Source organism: Anolis carolinensis, chromosome 6, assembly GCF_035594765.1.
Source record: "Anolis carolinensis isolate JA03-04 chromosome 6, rAnoCar3.1.pri, whole genome shotgun sequence".
NCBI lineage: Eukaryota > Metazoa > Chordata > Lepidosauria > Squamata > Dactyloidae > Anolis > Anolis carolinensis.
In genome coordinates, this window is record NC_085846.1 from 22,970,017 (window position 1) to 22,984,040 (window position 14,024).

General features: G+C 42.6%; 1 protein-coding gene across 1 annotated transcript; it reads left to right on the top strand.

Moving 5' to 3' along the window:
* Positions 1–2,211: 2,211 nt before the first annotated feature.
* On the top strand, positions 2,212–13,644 carry saxo3 (stabilizer of axonemal microtubules 3). The gene is made up of 5 exons (XM_008113594.3): positions 2,212–2,475; positions 4,234–4,422; positions 9,551–9,712; positions 9,841–9,968; positions 11,988–13,644. The coding sequence occupies exons 1-5, from the start codon at positions 2,329–2,331 to the stop codon at positions 12,331–12,333; spliced, it is 972 nt and encodes a 323-aa protein (XP_008111801.1). The 5' UTR covers positions 2,212–2,328; the 3' UTR covers positions 12,334–13,644.
* Positions 13,645–14,024: the final 380 nt, after the last annotated feature.

Below are 14,024 nucleotides of genomic sequence, written 5' to 3' on the forward strand. Positions count from 1 at the left end.
TTTATTTTTGGTGTCAATGTCAACTTTTATAGAGAGGCTGCTGCCATGGTCAACATTTCCTAGTGTTACACCGTGTAGTTATATTTCTGCCATTGCAGAGGGATTGTCTGGTGCCTGCTGAAAGAGCACTTTGATTTTTTTCCTTATGTTCAGTGGGAGGCCGAGCTTCTCATATGCTTCTACAAATGTGTTTAGAGTGGCTTGTGAGTCTTCTTCTGAATGAGCACAGACTACATTATCATCAGCATATTGGAGTTCTATAACAAGTTCTATAACAGATGTTGCTGTGACCTTGGTTTTGGCTTTCAGTCTGCTGAGGTTAAAATGCTTGTCATCTGTCCGATAGGTGATTTCCACATTGATGGAAAGCTTCCCAACAACAAGGTACAGAATCATAGCAATGAAGATGGAAAATAAGGTTGGGGCAATAATGCATCCCTGTTTGACACCTAATCCCAATTTAAATGAGTCACTTTGGGAGCCATTGCTGTGCGAGACTGTTGCCATCATGTTGAAACTGCAGGATTTACCAGGGCACCCAATTTAGTCCAGAGAGCATTGCAATTCACTGTGCCAAAGGCCTTTGCAAGGGCAGTGAATGCCATGTACAGAGGCTGATTTACTCAGGCCCCTTCTACACTTCCATATAATTCAGATTATCAAAGCAGACAATCCACATTATCTGCTTTGAACCAGATTATATGGGTCTACACTGCCATATAATCCAGTTCAAAGCAGATAATCTGAATTTTATATGGAAGTGTAGAAGGGGCCCAGGAACTTGAAAAGCACTGCAGACTATTTCAGCCAGAAAAGTCATCCATAGCAGAGCACTTGATGAGCCAACCTGGACACAGCATATTATTTGAGAACACAGAAATGCTGGATCACTCTCACAACTATCATGTCAGACTACACAAATAAGCTACTGAAATCCACAAGCCTGTGGACAATTTCAACAGAAAGGAGAAAAGCATGAAATGAACAAAATCTGGTTACCAGTATTAAAAAAACCCTCTAAAATCAGGTCAGTAAATAAAGAGCAACACTAAAAAAAACAAGGGACTTCCAGACAAGAAATAACCAAGTAACAATAACACCTCCCAGCAAAGGATTCCCACAGGCAGGAAGAAGCCAGGCTTTGAAGCTGCAAGGGTATTCAATGCTAAGGTAAAGGTTTCCCCTGACGTTAAGTCCACTCATGTCTGACTCTGGGGGTTGGTGCTCATCTCCATTTCTAAGCAGAAGAGCCGGCGTTGTCCGTAGACACCTCCAAGGTCATGTGGCCGGCATGACTGCATGGAGAGCCGTTACCTTCCCGCCAGAGCGGTACTTATTGATCTACTCACATTGGCATGTTTTCGAACTGCTAGGTTGGCAGGAGCTGGAGCTAACAGCGGGCGCTCACGCCGCTCCCGGGGTTTGAACCTGGGACTTTTCGGTCTCCAGCTCAGTGCTTTAACGCACTCCGCCACCGGGGTTCCATTCAATGCTAATCATGGTCATTAATTGCAACATTCACGCTTGCCTCAAGCAGCCAAGAGATCTTTCTCCCACCCTGGACATTCCACAGATACATAAACCCCACTTGCCTAGTTTCCCACAGACCTCACAACCTCTGAGGATGCCTGCCATCGATGTGGGCGAAACGTCTGGAGAGAATACTTCTGGTACATGGCCATACAGCCCGGAAAACTCACAAAATCCAGTGATTCTGTCCATGAAAGTCTTCGACAACACAGTGTAGGCTCAGATAACCCAGTTCAAAGCAGATGTTATGGGATTTTTTTGCCTTTATATTTTGATTATATGGCTGTGTGGAAGGGCCCTCAGTCCTCCCATGGAGGCTCAGTGGGTCCCATTGCTTTTACTGGGACAACATAATGGATAGCATGCTCTGGCCTTGAGTGCCACCTAATGGCCCAAATGTGTAATTGCACTGCGTTGTTGATCAGGCAAAAAAATTCCGAAGTTACTGTAATTTTTATTATTATTTATTAATTTGCTTGAGAGTTTTAGTTGCTTGAGTTCCGGCGCATTGAGAGTCTACTGCCTTGCCTTTGACTAGTGTCAATAGCACCGACTGGGCTCTACACGCCTCTCTTGTCTACCAATGAATGCAGGCATCCCGGCTGCTGTTTCTAAGGCTCCGCCCCTTTTCCCGGGCTCACAAAGGACGGGATGAGGCGCTGGGCTGCTGAGCGTTCCTGTCCCCATGGCAACGATTGTCACCAAGGCTCCACGGCCACGCCCCTTTGCCCGGGCCCTCCCTTCTCGGTGCCTTGACTAGTAGCAGCCCGCAACCATGGCCCAAAAGCAGGCGGCGCCATGGCGGACGCCATCCCCGTCCACTGGGAAGCCGAGCCCGGGGCCCTGGTGCCCTTCCAGGGACGCCGGCAGGACTGGAAGCTGACCAGCAGCGGAGTGGGCCTCAACTATATCCCCCCGTTGCCTTTGCTGCCGCCTTATGCACGTGTGAGCAGATGGGAGGAGGAGAGGGTGCCTCAACACTGCAGGATTAATGCAGTTTCATACCACTTTAACTTCCAAGACTTAAGGCTATGGAATCATAGTTTTGTGTACAGTAGAGTCTCACGGCGCTCCATGTAGTCATGCCGGCCACATGACCTTGGAGGTGTCTACGGACAACGCCGGCTCTTCGGCTTAGAAATGGAGATGAGCACCAACCCCCAGAGTCGGTCACGACTGGATTTAACGTCAGGGGAAAACCTTTACCTAGATCAGGGGTTCTCAAACTTTTAAATCAGAGGGCCGGTCCACAATCCTTCAGACTGTGGAGGGGCCGAATTATCATTTGGAGGGAAAAAAACGAACAAATTCCTATGCACACTGCACATGTCTTATTTGTAGTGCAAAACAACAACAACAATGAAAGTACAATGCAATATTTAAAAATGAAAACAATTGTAACCAACATAAATCTATCAGGATTTCAATGGGAAGTGTGGGCCTGCTTCTGGTCAATGAGATAGTCAAGTTAATTAGGATTGTTGTTGTTGTGTGCCTTCAAGTCATTTCAGACTTTGGGCGAGCCTAAGTCTAAAATTATTTATTTATTCATTTATTACATTTATTTATTACATTTATATCCCGCCCTTCTCACCCCAAAGGGGACTCAGAGAAGCTGTATGCACATACAATATATTATATTATTAGCATAGCACAATATTAGCATTATATATTACTATATTGAACTATACCACGATACTGTAATATTATATGTAATTTATAACATATAATTAATATTATTATATGGTATTATTAGTATTATATTGTATAACATTATATTATTATCAATATTATATGTATATACAATATATTATTTAAAATGATATAAAATATTATATTATAAAACTGAGGGCGGGGGCCAGGTAAATGACCTTGGAGGGCCGCATCCGGCCCCCGGGCCTTAGTTTGGGGACCCCTGACCTAGAGTCTCACTTATCCAACATAAACGGGCCAGGAGAACGTGGGATAAGCGGATATGTTGGATAATAAGGAGGGATTAAGGAAAAGCCTATTAAATATCAAATTAGGCTATGATTTTACAAATTAAGCACCAAAACATCATGTTACACAACAAATTTGACAGAAAAAGTAGTTCAATATGCAGTAATGCTATGTGGTAATTACTGTATTTATGAATTTAGCACCAAAATATCATGATGTATTGAAAACATTGACTACAAAAATGCGTTGGATAATCCAGAACGTTGGATAAGCAAGTGTTGGATAAGTGAGACTCTACTGTACTTTGAAAATCATTGTTATCCTCCAGAAACGTAACTTTTGTGGCTGCCACAAACTATGTTGAATTGGTTGAGATGCTGCAAGATATTCATTAAAAATCTGTAGCAAAATGTACTGCAGAATGTCCTGCAAAAACAATTTTTTTGCAGTTTAATAAACCTTTTCCATGTTTTTATGATAGAACCAATCAGGAAATGACATATATAGCCCAGGAACAAATGCCATGTTACATATCGGTATTATTATTATTACATTTATTTATCTCCCTGTTTTGAATGTAAGACTCAAGATGGCTTACTAAACACGTAGATAAAAATTAACAGCATACACATGTTTGAATAAGAGAACTAGGATGTTGGGTCATTTCTTCAGAATACCTTTGTTAGACTTGTAACTTCTCTCGACACACTTTTAGACCATCATTGCTCTTTTGTGTGTTTGTGTGTGTGTCCCCATTGTCAGTCTACAGTCCAGGAGCCCTTGCCCCCTGGCTCTGAGAAAGGCTACCGAGATGAGATTATTCCCCGCTTGACAACCACCTCGCAGCTTGCCTATTGTCCCAAGAACCACAGCCGGGTCCTGGCTCATGACCGGCACTTTGTTGCTGACGCACACAACAGTGTCCACTATATTAAAGATTTGAAAGAGAAGGTAAGAGACTCTTTTGAGGGATGGTGAGTAGTAAGGCCTGGGTATGGAAAATGTAATGTTTACATTGTGCGAAAATAAAAAAGGAGGTGGGATCCTTGTCTCCAGAGAAATAGAATACAGGCAGTCCCCAAATTACAAACATCCGATTTACATAGTTAAGTCAGTCAACACAAAATGAGATAAATCTTCCCCTAGGAAGGGAAATTCACTCCTGGAAGAGTTATCATGGGGAAAAGGTGTCTCCACTGAAGCTTTGTCAGCAATCCTTCTTTCCACAACAAGCCAAATTTGGCAAAATCCAATTCTCACAGTGACAGAAAGTGAGGTGAAATTTTCCGACCGGGCACAGACAGCGAAACAAACACCACAGAGGTGTTTATCCTTCCCTGTGTAACTTGGGGACTGCCTGTATAGGCAAGCCCTATGAGGAGCAGGTTGTCCTTACCTTGGAGAAGAAAAGGTTAAGAGGATACATGATAGCTACGTGTAAATATTTGAAAGGGTGCCGCATTGAGGAGGGAGCAGGCTTGTTTTCTGCTGTTCTAGAGACTAGGTCACAGAGCAATGGATTCAAGTTGCAGGAAATTACTACTTTCCCGCTATCCAGTGAAAGAGTTGGTATGCTCTGTAACCACATGAGATTGGGAAAGGGTCAGAGAAGACTAAGTATGTCTGAATTTCCTAAGCTTTTTGTCTGGTTTTACTTGCCCAGATCAGCTTCCTCTAGTTGTACCAAGAGCAGGAAAATGAAAAACAAGGGGGTGAGAGAGGCAGGAGTCCCAATATCTCTGATTCCATACCCTCCAAAGTTGGGGGTCATAGTCTTAGTGGGTTGGACAACTGCAGTGGGCTTAGGAGCATTTTTCTGCTCCTAATGCTCCTTTAACACTGCCATGTAATCTGGATTATGAAAGCAGATAATCCACATTACAGTAGAGTCTCACTTATCCAACGTAAACAGGCCGGCAGAACGTTGGATAAGCGAATATGTTGGATAATAAGGAGATATTAAGGAAAAGCCTATTAAACATCAAATTAGGTTATGATTTTACAAATTAAGCACCAAAACATCATGTTATACAACAAATTTGGCAGAAAAAGTAGTTCAATACACAGTAATGCTATGTAGAAATTACTGTATTTACGAATTTAGCACCAAAATATCATGATGTATTGAAAACATTGACTACAAAAATGTGTTGGATAATCCAGAACGTTGGATAAGCGAGTGTTGGATAAGTGAGACTCTACTGTATCTCCTTTGAAGTGGATTATATGAGTCTACACTGCCATATAATCCAGTTCAAAGCAGATAAACTGGATTTTGCATGGCAGTGTAGAAGGGGGCTGACACTTTTGAGGACCTTAAGAACTGCCAAAATGACTTCCCCTGCCCAAGAAAAGCCAAGAAAAGTGGAAGTTGGTACAAGTCCACTTCTGGTTTGGAAAAAATAAGTATTTGTTGATATTATGTAGTGCATGGAAGCTTTGCTACCTTTTTTAAAAGTCTAAATTATATACTTGCAAGCTTCCATATGAATTATTTCACTCTTTGGATCACAGAAATATGATTCTAGTGAGACTAGAGGAGCTGCAGACTGCAAAAACAACATGGGAGGTTGCTCTTTGACAAACCCTTATCTAAAGATCTCAAATGACAACATGCTGAACTTTATTAGAAGTTCTCAGCACTTTTGCACAGGCTCCAAAAATTCTTGCCACTTTTTTTGTTTTCCAGTCCATTGGGCTAAAGAGAGCTAGGAGAAGTCTTTGTTGACATTTTGGGCTGAAGCGAGAAGCCCTTTGCATACCAGGGGCCCTTCTTTTATACAGGTCTCTGGCCTTTAGACTTTACAACAGCCTGAAGAGTGTTGTTTACCAAGGTACTAGTGTCGTTGGCCCTTCATCTGACATCAAGGAAAATACATATTTGCTGTTATCTTGATGATCACCTAATCCATTCTCTATCTCTCAGTGAGGATTCAAGGATGTTCAAGCCATCGTTTAGCATTACACAGCTTTCTAGCAAACACTCAAAAGCGTCATTTTACTCTGGCAGCTGCTGGGGTCATCATCAGTAACTGTGTGGAAAACAAGATAGAAAAGATAAAGTACTGGCAAGGTTGTTGATCAACAGGAAGTTGTTAGACTGATACTGTTGGCATTATAATCTCTTGGTGGCTTCATACTGTGTGTTTTGTGAGCCAAAGGTGACCAGAGAACACAATCATGCTTAATTCTGGCATTTCAGAAGGAAAGTGCAGAAACACCTATCCGTTCAATATCCTTGGCATCAAGGAAGTCATTCAACTCCATCATAGTGCCAAAAATGATTCAAAACACAGCAGATGTAGCCTGAAAGTGACTGCTAAGAGTTCAAAAATAACTTCCCCTGAGACTAAGATACTGCAAAGTAGCTTGTCTCTAGGTCACTAAATAAACCCACGCAGAGAGGTGATCCTCGTAGTTCTTAGCAGAAGATGCCTTCACTTGCTTCAAGGAAAGTAACCCTTGGTATTTACTGAAAATTACACTATGTGACAAACTTTGGAAAAAAATCTGTTCCCAATTTGAAAGTGTTATTTCCTGTTTAATTGTGTAGTACTTACTTTGAAAGTAGTTGTTATACCCCAGAAACTTTGTTTTTGTTGCTGCCACAAACTATGTTGAATTGGTTGAGATTAAAAAAACTATAGCAAAACGTGTTGCAGGATGTTCTGCAAAAACAAAGTTTTTTCAGTTTAATAAACTTTTCTGTGTTTTTATGATAGAACCAATTTATAAATGATATGTATAACCCAGGAACAAAAATCGTGTTACATAATGTTATTTTTCTCCAGAAAACTGAGTGTAGACCACTCTTCCCTATATGACCAATTGTGGGATTCCATGGGATGGAACTATGGCTCTCGGTATGGTTTTTCGTTGCTTTAATTGTGCAACAAGAAAGGGCTTCTGGAGTGGGATAAACCACCCAAATATTTGCATAATTGAAATAAGGATAAATGTTACATGGCACCCCGAGTTTATTTATTTATTTATTTATTTACAGTATTTATATTCCGCCCTTCTCACCCCGAAGGGGACTCAGGGTGGATCACATTATACACATATAGGGCAAACATTCAATGCCCATAAACACATCAAACAGACCGAGACAGACAGACGCAGAGGCAATTTAACCTTCTCCTGAGGGAATCTTCGATTCTGGCCACAGGGGGGAGCAGCTGCTTCATCATCCACTCTGACGGCATTTCCTCATTCCAGGTCGTAAATTAGTTAAACTTGCCTCCCCACTTTTTTTTATAAATGGTACCTTATTTCCTACTTGATAGATGCAACTATCTTTTGGGTTGCTAGGTCAGCAACGAGCAGAGGCTTTATATTTTTTAATTGACGGGTGCTCACCCCGCCACGGGCTGGCCTCGGACTCATGACCTCATGGTCAGAGTGATTTATTGCAGCTGTTCAACAGCCTGCGCCACAGCCCGGCCCCCAGAGATATTCTCTGATCTCTTATTATCTTAAATTTAAAGAGGCTAAGCAGTTAAGGAGTATGAAGCTTTTCTAAACACATTCCTGTTACATCCTGTATTGACTACTGCAACACGTTCTACCTGGGGTTGAGTTTGAAGACTGTTTGGAAGCTCAAATTGGTCCAACAGGAGGCAGCATACATGGAGCATACAACTCTCCAGTTGTGTCAGTTCCACTGGCTGCCAGTCTGCTGCAGAGCACAGTTAAAAGTGCTGGCTTTAGCTTATAAAGCCCTAAACAGTTCCAGCCCAGTTTGCCTATCCGAATGCATCTCCCCTGTGAACCATCTCAGTGGTTAAGATATTCCGGGGAGGCCCTGTTCTTGGTCCCGCCTCCTTCGCAGGTACGGTTGGTGGGGACGAGAGACAGGGCCTTTTCAGTGGTGGCCCCTCCCCAGAAACTCCCTCCCCGGTGAAATCAGATCAGCGCCCCCTCCTCTTGGCCTTCAGAAAGAAAGTGAAGACATGGTTATGGGACCAAGTCTTTGGTCAGTAAAGTAATGCCATACTAGAAATGGATATGGAATATGTGCAATTGACAACTGGAATGGCTCTGGATTACAATTTTGGACTGTTTGGTTTTTAAATGTTGTTGCTAAGATGTTTTAATTTTATGATTTTAATGTTGTTTGATTGTTGATTGTTTGTTTTATATGGCACTGAATTGTTGCCTATCTGCAAGGCTGCTTTGAGTGAGAAGGGCGGGATATAAATATGGTAAATAAATAAACAAACAAACATTAGTGTTTGCCAAATGTAATATACAGAATATCAGTGAATGTTTAAAAGTGTGGATTGAACTAAATGCTCCTTATCCGTTCCAGCTTTCAGATTATATGATTGTATGTCTTATTCAGTATTTTTTTTTCACACATAGTGGCAAGCGAATGTAATTTATGATGGTAGATTATTTTGGTTTCTTCACATCTGTTTCTCATCTAGAGCTTGTTGCTTGAAAGTGGAGTAAGAGAACAGCATAGCATTTGGGAAAAATTTAGTCAAAATACCTTTTAAAGTACCCTTTAAAGGCAACTTGTAGAATAAGTACTTCTACCTGTAAAGAAACCTCATTCCCACTTGGAAAAATAACTTCATAATGTTCCCATTACTAATCTTCACCTGCAGGAACTTGTTTCATATACAGTAGAATCTCACTTATCCAACATAAACGGGCCAGCAGAACGTTGGATAAGCGAATATGTTGGATAATAAGGAGGGATTAAGGAAAAGCCTATTAAACATCAAATTAGGTTATGATTTTACAAATTAAGCACCAAAACATCATGTTTTACAACAAATTTAACAGAAAAAGTAGTTCAATACGCAGTAATGCTATGTAGTAATTACTGTATTTACGAATTTAGCACCAAAATATCACGATGTATTGAAAACATTGACTACAAAAATGTGTTGCATAATCCAGAACGTTGGATAAGTGAGTGCTGGATAAGTGAGACTCTACTGTATCTTGTTTCTTCCCAGTGCTGGGCTTGCAGTGTAGAACTGGTAACTCCTGAGCCTTACTATTGCCAACCTGACCATTTTGTAGTGAACCCACCCCCAGCTCTCCCAGTGGTTTTTCTTCTCAACAGCTGAAGCAGAGAGCATGGAGGTTCCCACTGACTCCGGGCAACCAGAAAAGTGAGATGAAGGACCGCTTCCCAGGCTGGCCCAACCTGCCACAAGAGCCCACCTTTCATGCTGGACCTCAGCCCTTTGGACTGGCTGCGCATCATACAGATGGAGCATCCAAGGTAACACTGGTATTCCATTAGGCAGCATTCGCTTGGAGTCAGCCACCTTCCCAACTGTTTCCTCTAATGTGGTGGGAATGCCAGCACCCAGATTCTTCCTGCAATAGTGGCGCTTTGTTCTCTTGCAGTCCATTGTGGCCAGCACACGGAATGAAGAGATGGCCGGCAAACCCTTCTATGTCCGGGACAAGGCAGTTTTGCGGCTCAATGAACCATATATGTCTGTCACCACTCGAGACTTCCATCCCTTTACAAAGTAAGTAGCATTTCCATCACTCTCTGCCCTTGGCCTGTTCCGTTTTATACATTATGTTTTTCTAACATCACCTGCTGAGCTCAGTTGATTATACACACCTATACAGAATATCCTCCTGTAACAGCGCTCCATGCAGTCATGCTGGCCACATGACCTTGGAGGTGTCTACGGACAACGCCGGCTCTTCGGCTTAGAAATGGAGATGAGCACCAACCCCCAGAGTCAGACACGACTAGACTTAACGTCAGGGGAAACCTTTACCTTATACAGAATATCATTTCAAATCCTACATAAAGGTTTTCCTTATTTGTGTAATGAGAAGATCCGGATCGGGTTCTTGTAGTGAACCAGGCAAATGAGTGTTAGAGGCCTTGTTAGCATCACGCCCAGATATTAACATCAGTCCATTTGCATAAAAGAGTTAACTTATACAAATCACGTCATTAGGTGCCTTTGTCATTGGCTTTGCAGTGTCAGGATTGAAGATTTGTATGAAGGGTGAAAACCAGCTGACTGAGCTAATTTTTCTCCAATGCTAAACTGCTTGCATAGTTTTCATATCTTTTATGGGGGGAAAAGCTCATTCTGGTTTTCTTTATGTGCTTCTGCACTATATAACCCTTCGGATCCCATCTTTACTTGGGTTCACCTTGGGGAAGAGAGTACTCAAACCTAGGATCTTCTCGTGTATCCTGTATTGTTGCCCAAAAGATGGGTAGAATTTCTGGTGCCAAGTACTACAAAACGACTGAAGGGACACTATATTTCAATATTTGATAAGAATCATAGAATCATAGAATTGGAAGAGACTTCATGGGCCATCCAGTCCAACCCCCTGCCAAGAAGCAGGAAATCGCATTCAAAGCACCCCTGACAGATGGCCAGCCAGCCTCTGCTTAAAAGTCTCCAAAGAAGGAGCCTCCACCACACTCCACGGCAGAGAGTTCCACTGCTGAACAGCTCTCACAGTTAGAAAGTTCTTCCTAATGTTCAGGTGGAATCTCCTTTTCTGTAGTTTGAAGCCATTGTTCCGCTTCCTAGTCTCCAAGGCAGCAAAACACAAGCTTTCTCCCTCCTTCCTGTGAGTTCCCTTCACATATCTATACATGGCCTTCATCATGTCTCCTCTCAGCCTTCTCTTGTGCAGGCTGAACATGCCCAGTTCTTTAAGCCTCTCCTCATAGGGCTTGTTCTTCAGACCCTTGATCATTTTAGTTGCCCTCCTCTGGACACATTCCAGTTTGTCAACATCTCCCTTCAATTATGGTGCCTGGAACTGGACACAGTATTCCAGGTTTGGTCTGACCAAGGCAGAATAGAGGGGTAGCATGTGTTCCTGGATCTAGGCACTATACTCCTATTTTTGCAGGCTTTTTTGCTGCCATGTCGCATTGTTAGCTCATGTTTAGCTAGAATGCTAGAGCAATCCCCTGTGAAGAAAAGTTTACAAAATCCGTGGGTGTTGAGTTATGAAAAGAAAGAGACAAAGTGGAGTCTGAATAAACATGATTGAGATTATAAAACTTGTGCATAGTTCAGAAGACACAAATAGAGATACATTTCTGACACTTGCAGTTTCAACAACATTTGGAGGAACACACGATTTTCAACCCTGGATCTAATCCACCAACTGCTCAGAGTTCTGTGATTTTGGAAGGCATAGCCCACACATTTTCGAGGTTAGAACAGGCATTGGCAAACTTGGGCCCTCCAGGTGTTTTGGACTTCAGCTCCCACAATTCCTAACAGCCTACCGGCTGTTAGGAATTGTGGGTGCTGAAGTCCAAAACACCTGGAGGGCCCAAGTTTGCCCATGCTTGGGTTAGAACCTTTAAACAAATTAAGAAGCACATCTGCAATGCTCCTTTGTTTCCCAAGAAGTATCTTTGAGGTTTATTTGTTAAGCAGCCGCATGTCTCCCTCTAGGCATTCATAATCCTAGGCTACTCTGGTTTAATCCTCTTTGGGAGGAAGCAAGAGCTCTGGTTCTACCCCTCCTCCCTTTTCCCTCTCCTGCAGGCACGAAGTACTTGACTACAATAAGGAGAACCCACCGGCATGGTATTCCCACCCTTTGATCCGTCAACCTGGGCCAATGCGAGACATCCAACTGTTTCGCAAATCCACCCGGGTACCCCGCCTGCCCCCCAATATTCCTGCGGTTCCCCACCTTGGCCTGCTCAGCCTGACCAAAGCCTCCTACCAGCCTCCCAATGATCACAAGCGCTCCTGGGACCGCTACTGCCCGGTGGAGAAGCCACCCACCGTCTCCTGCCGGGTGCCGGTGGTGGAGATCATGTGTGTGCCCCGCATGTACGAGACGGAGTACAAGTGCTACGGAAGTGGCAAATTCATGCCAGTGTGAGAGAGCTTTCTTTGCAGCTGTTCAGCAAACATTTAGGTTTGCTTCTTTTCTCTTACTCAAAGAAACAAGCAGAATTTTGCTATTCGTTATTTGCCTCTGTGTTCATTTTGCTAAGGACAACCAACTGTCTTCTGTTTTAGAGCAGAGCCTCCAAGTGATATTGTTTGCCTTACAAATCCCAGAATCCCTCACTGACCATTCTAGTTCAGAAAATTAAACTCCAGAAATTAAACTCTGGTTTAGAGTAGGGATGAGGACTGTTGGAAACTAGGCAAGTGGGGTTTATATATCTGTCCAGGGTGGGAGAAAGAACTCTTGATGGTTTGAGGCATGTGTGAATGTTGCAATTGGCAAGCTTGATTAGCACTGAATAGCCTTGCAGCTGCTTTCTGCCTGAGGGAATCCTTGGTGTGTTAGCTGGACCTATCCAGGACAGTAAATAAAGAACAACACTCAGAAAACGGGAATTTCAGGCATGAAACTATCGGCCAGCTAACACCTCCCAACAAAGAATTTCCCCATGCAGCAAGCAGCCATACTTCAAGGCCATTCAGTGTTAATCAAGGTGGTCAATTGCAACATTCACCCCTGCCTCGAGCAGACAAGTTCTTTCTCCCACCCTGGACATTCCACAGATATATAAAGCTCACTTGCCTAGTTTCCAACAGACCTCATAACCTCTGAGGATACGTGCCATAGATGTGGGCAAAATGTCAGGAGAGAATGCTTCTGAAACCTGGCCATACAGCCTGGAAAACTCACAGCAACTCAGTGTGCATTCAGCTCAGCAGGGAGGAGAGGAAAATATGAAATCTTCCTCTGTCCTGTAATCTCAGGCAAAAGCAAATTGCTGCAGTCTCTTTTGACTCGTGTTCTTCCTCATAATTATAATTCTTGCTATATTGACTAATAATTTGCTGGTACCACACGTCTCATTTTTCATCTGTGAAAGGTGGTGTGATCTAAAAATCTATTACAAACTCAAGTTCTTTGTAACACGCTCTTGCTCAGAGGTGTTTCACTGAGTGCGTTTTACTGGAAGCATGTGAAACCTATTTGTATCGATTGATCTTTATTTTATAGACTTCCTATAAAACATACATACGCCCTACAAGCTTTACTGCAACTTTCAAAAATGGCTTATTATTAAGGCTTTTAAAACAAGGTTTTTAAACAAGACTGCTGTGTCTCAACCAATAGCAGAGTATTTAACATCTTCTAGTACAGGCCAAAAAAGGGTATTGAAGGTAGATATAATTAAGGTTGGATATAATTAAGGGCAATGGGAAGTTAATAAAAAAATTAAAAATATTTCAGTTTTCATTTGATTCCTCTTCTAAATGGGAGGGAAGAGGGAGGCTCTTCCAAAGAGACTGGAGACTCATCTTTCACAAAGAGCTTTTCTTATCACCATCCTTCCATCAAAAAGCTTCAGGTAGCACGCATAGGATTATCCCACATTATCCTCTCAATAGCCCTGTGAGGTAGGTTAGGTAGGTAGAGCGGCTTGCCCAAGGCCAAGCTGTAAGCTTCATGGCTGATAGACTACTTCCCCCTCCCATGTATATTAGAGATGGATGACCCTGGTACAAATATATTACCTTCTCCCACCCACAACTGGCAATACCTTTTTAAAAAACCCTCTTCATCAAAAATCTGCCCACTTCCATCCCTGTTACACCATGAAGGCC

What these genes read in the sequence shown, in the direction of transcription:
- saxo3 (XM_008113594.3), top strand. Translation starts at nt 2,329, where the DNA reads ATGGCGGACGCCATCCCCGTCCACTGGGAAGCCGAGCCCGGGGCCCTG. An exon ending in TGCTGCCGCCTTATGCACGT is followed by an intron (nt 2,476 to 4,233) that starts GTGAGCAGATGG and finishes CCCCATTGTCAG; the next exon opens with TCTACAGTCCAGGAGCCCTT. An exon ending in ATACAGATGGAGCATCCAAG is followed by an intron (nt 9,713 to 9,840) that starts GTAACACTGGTA and finishes GTTCTCTTGCAG; the next exon opens with TCCATTGTGGCCAGCACACG.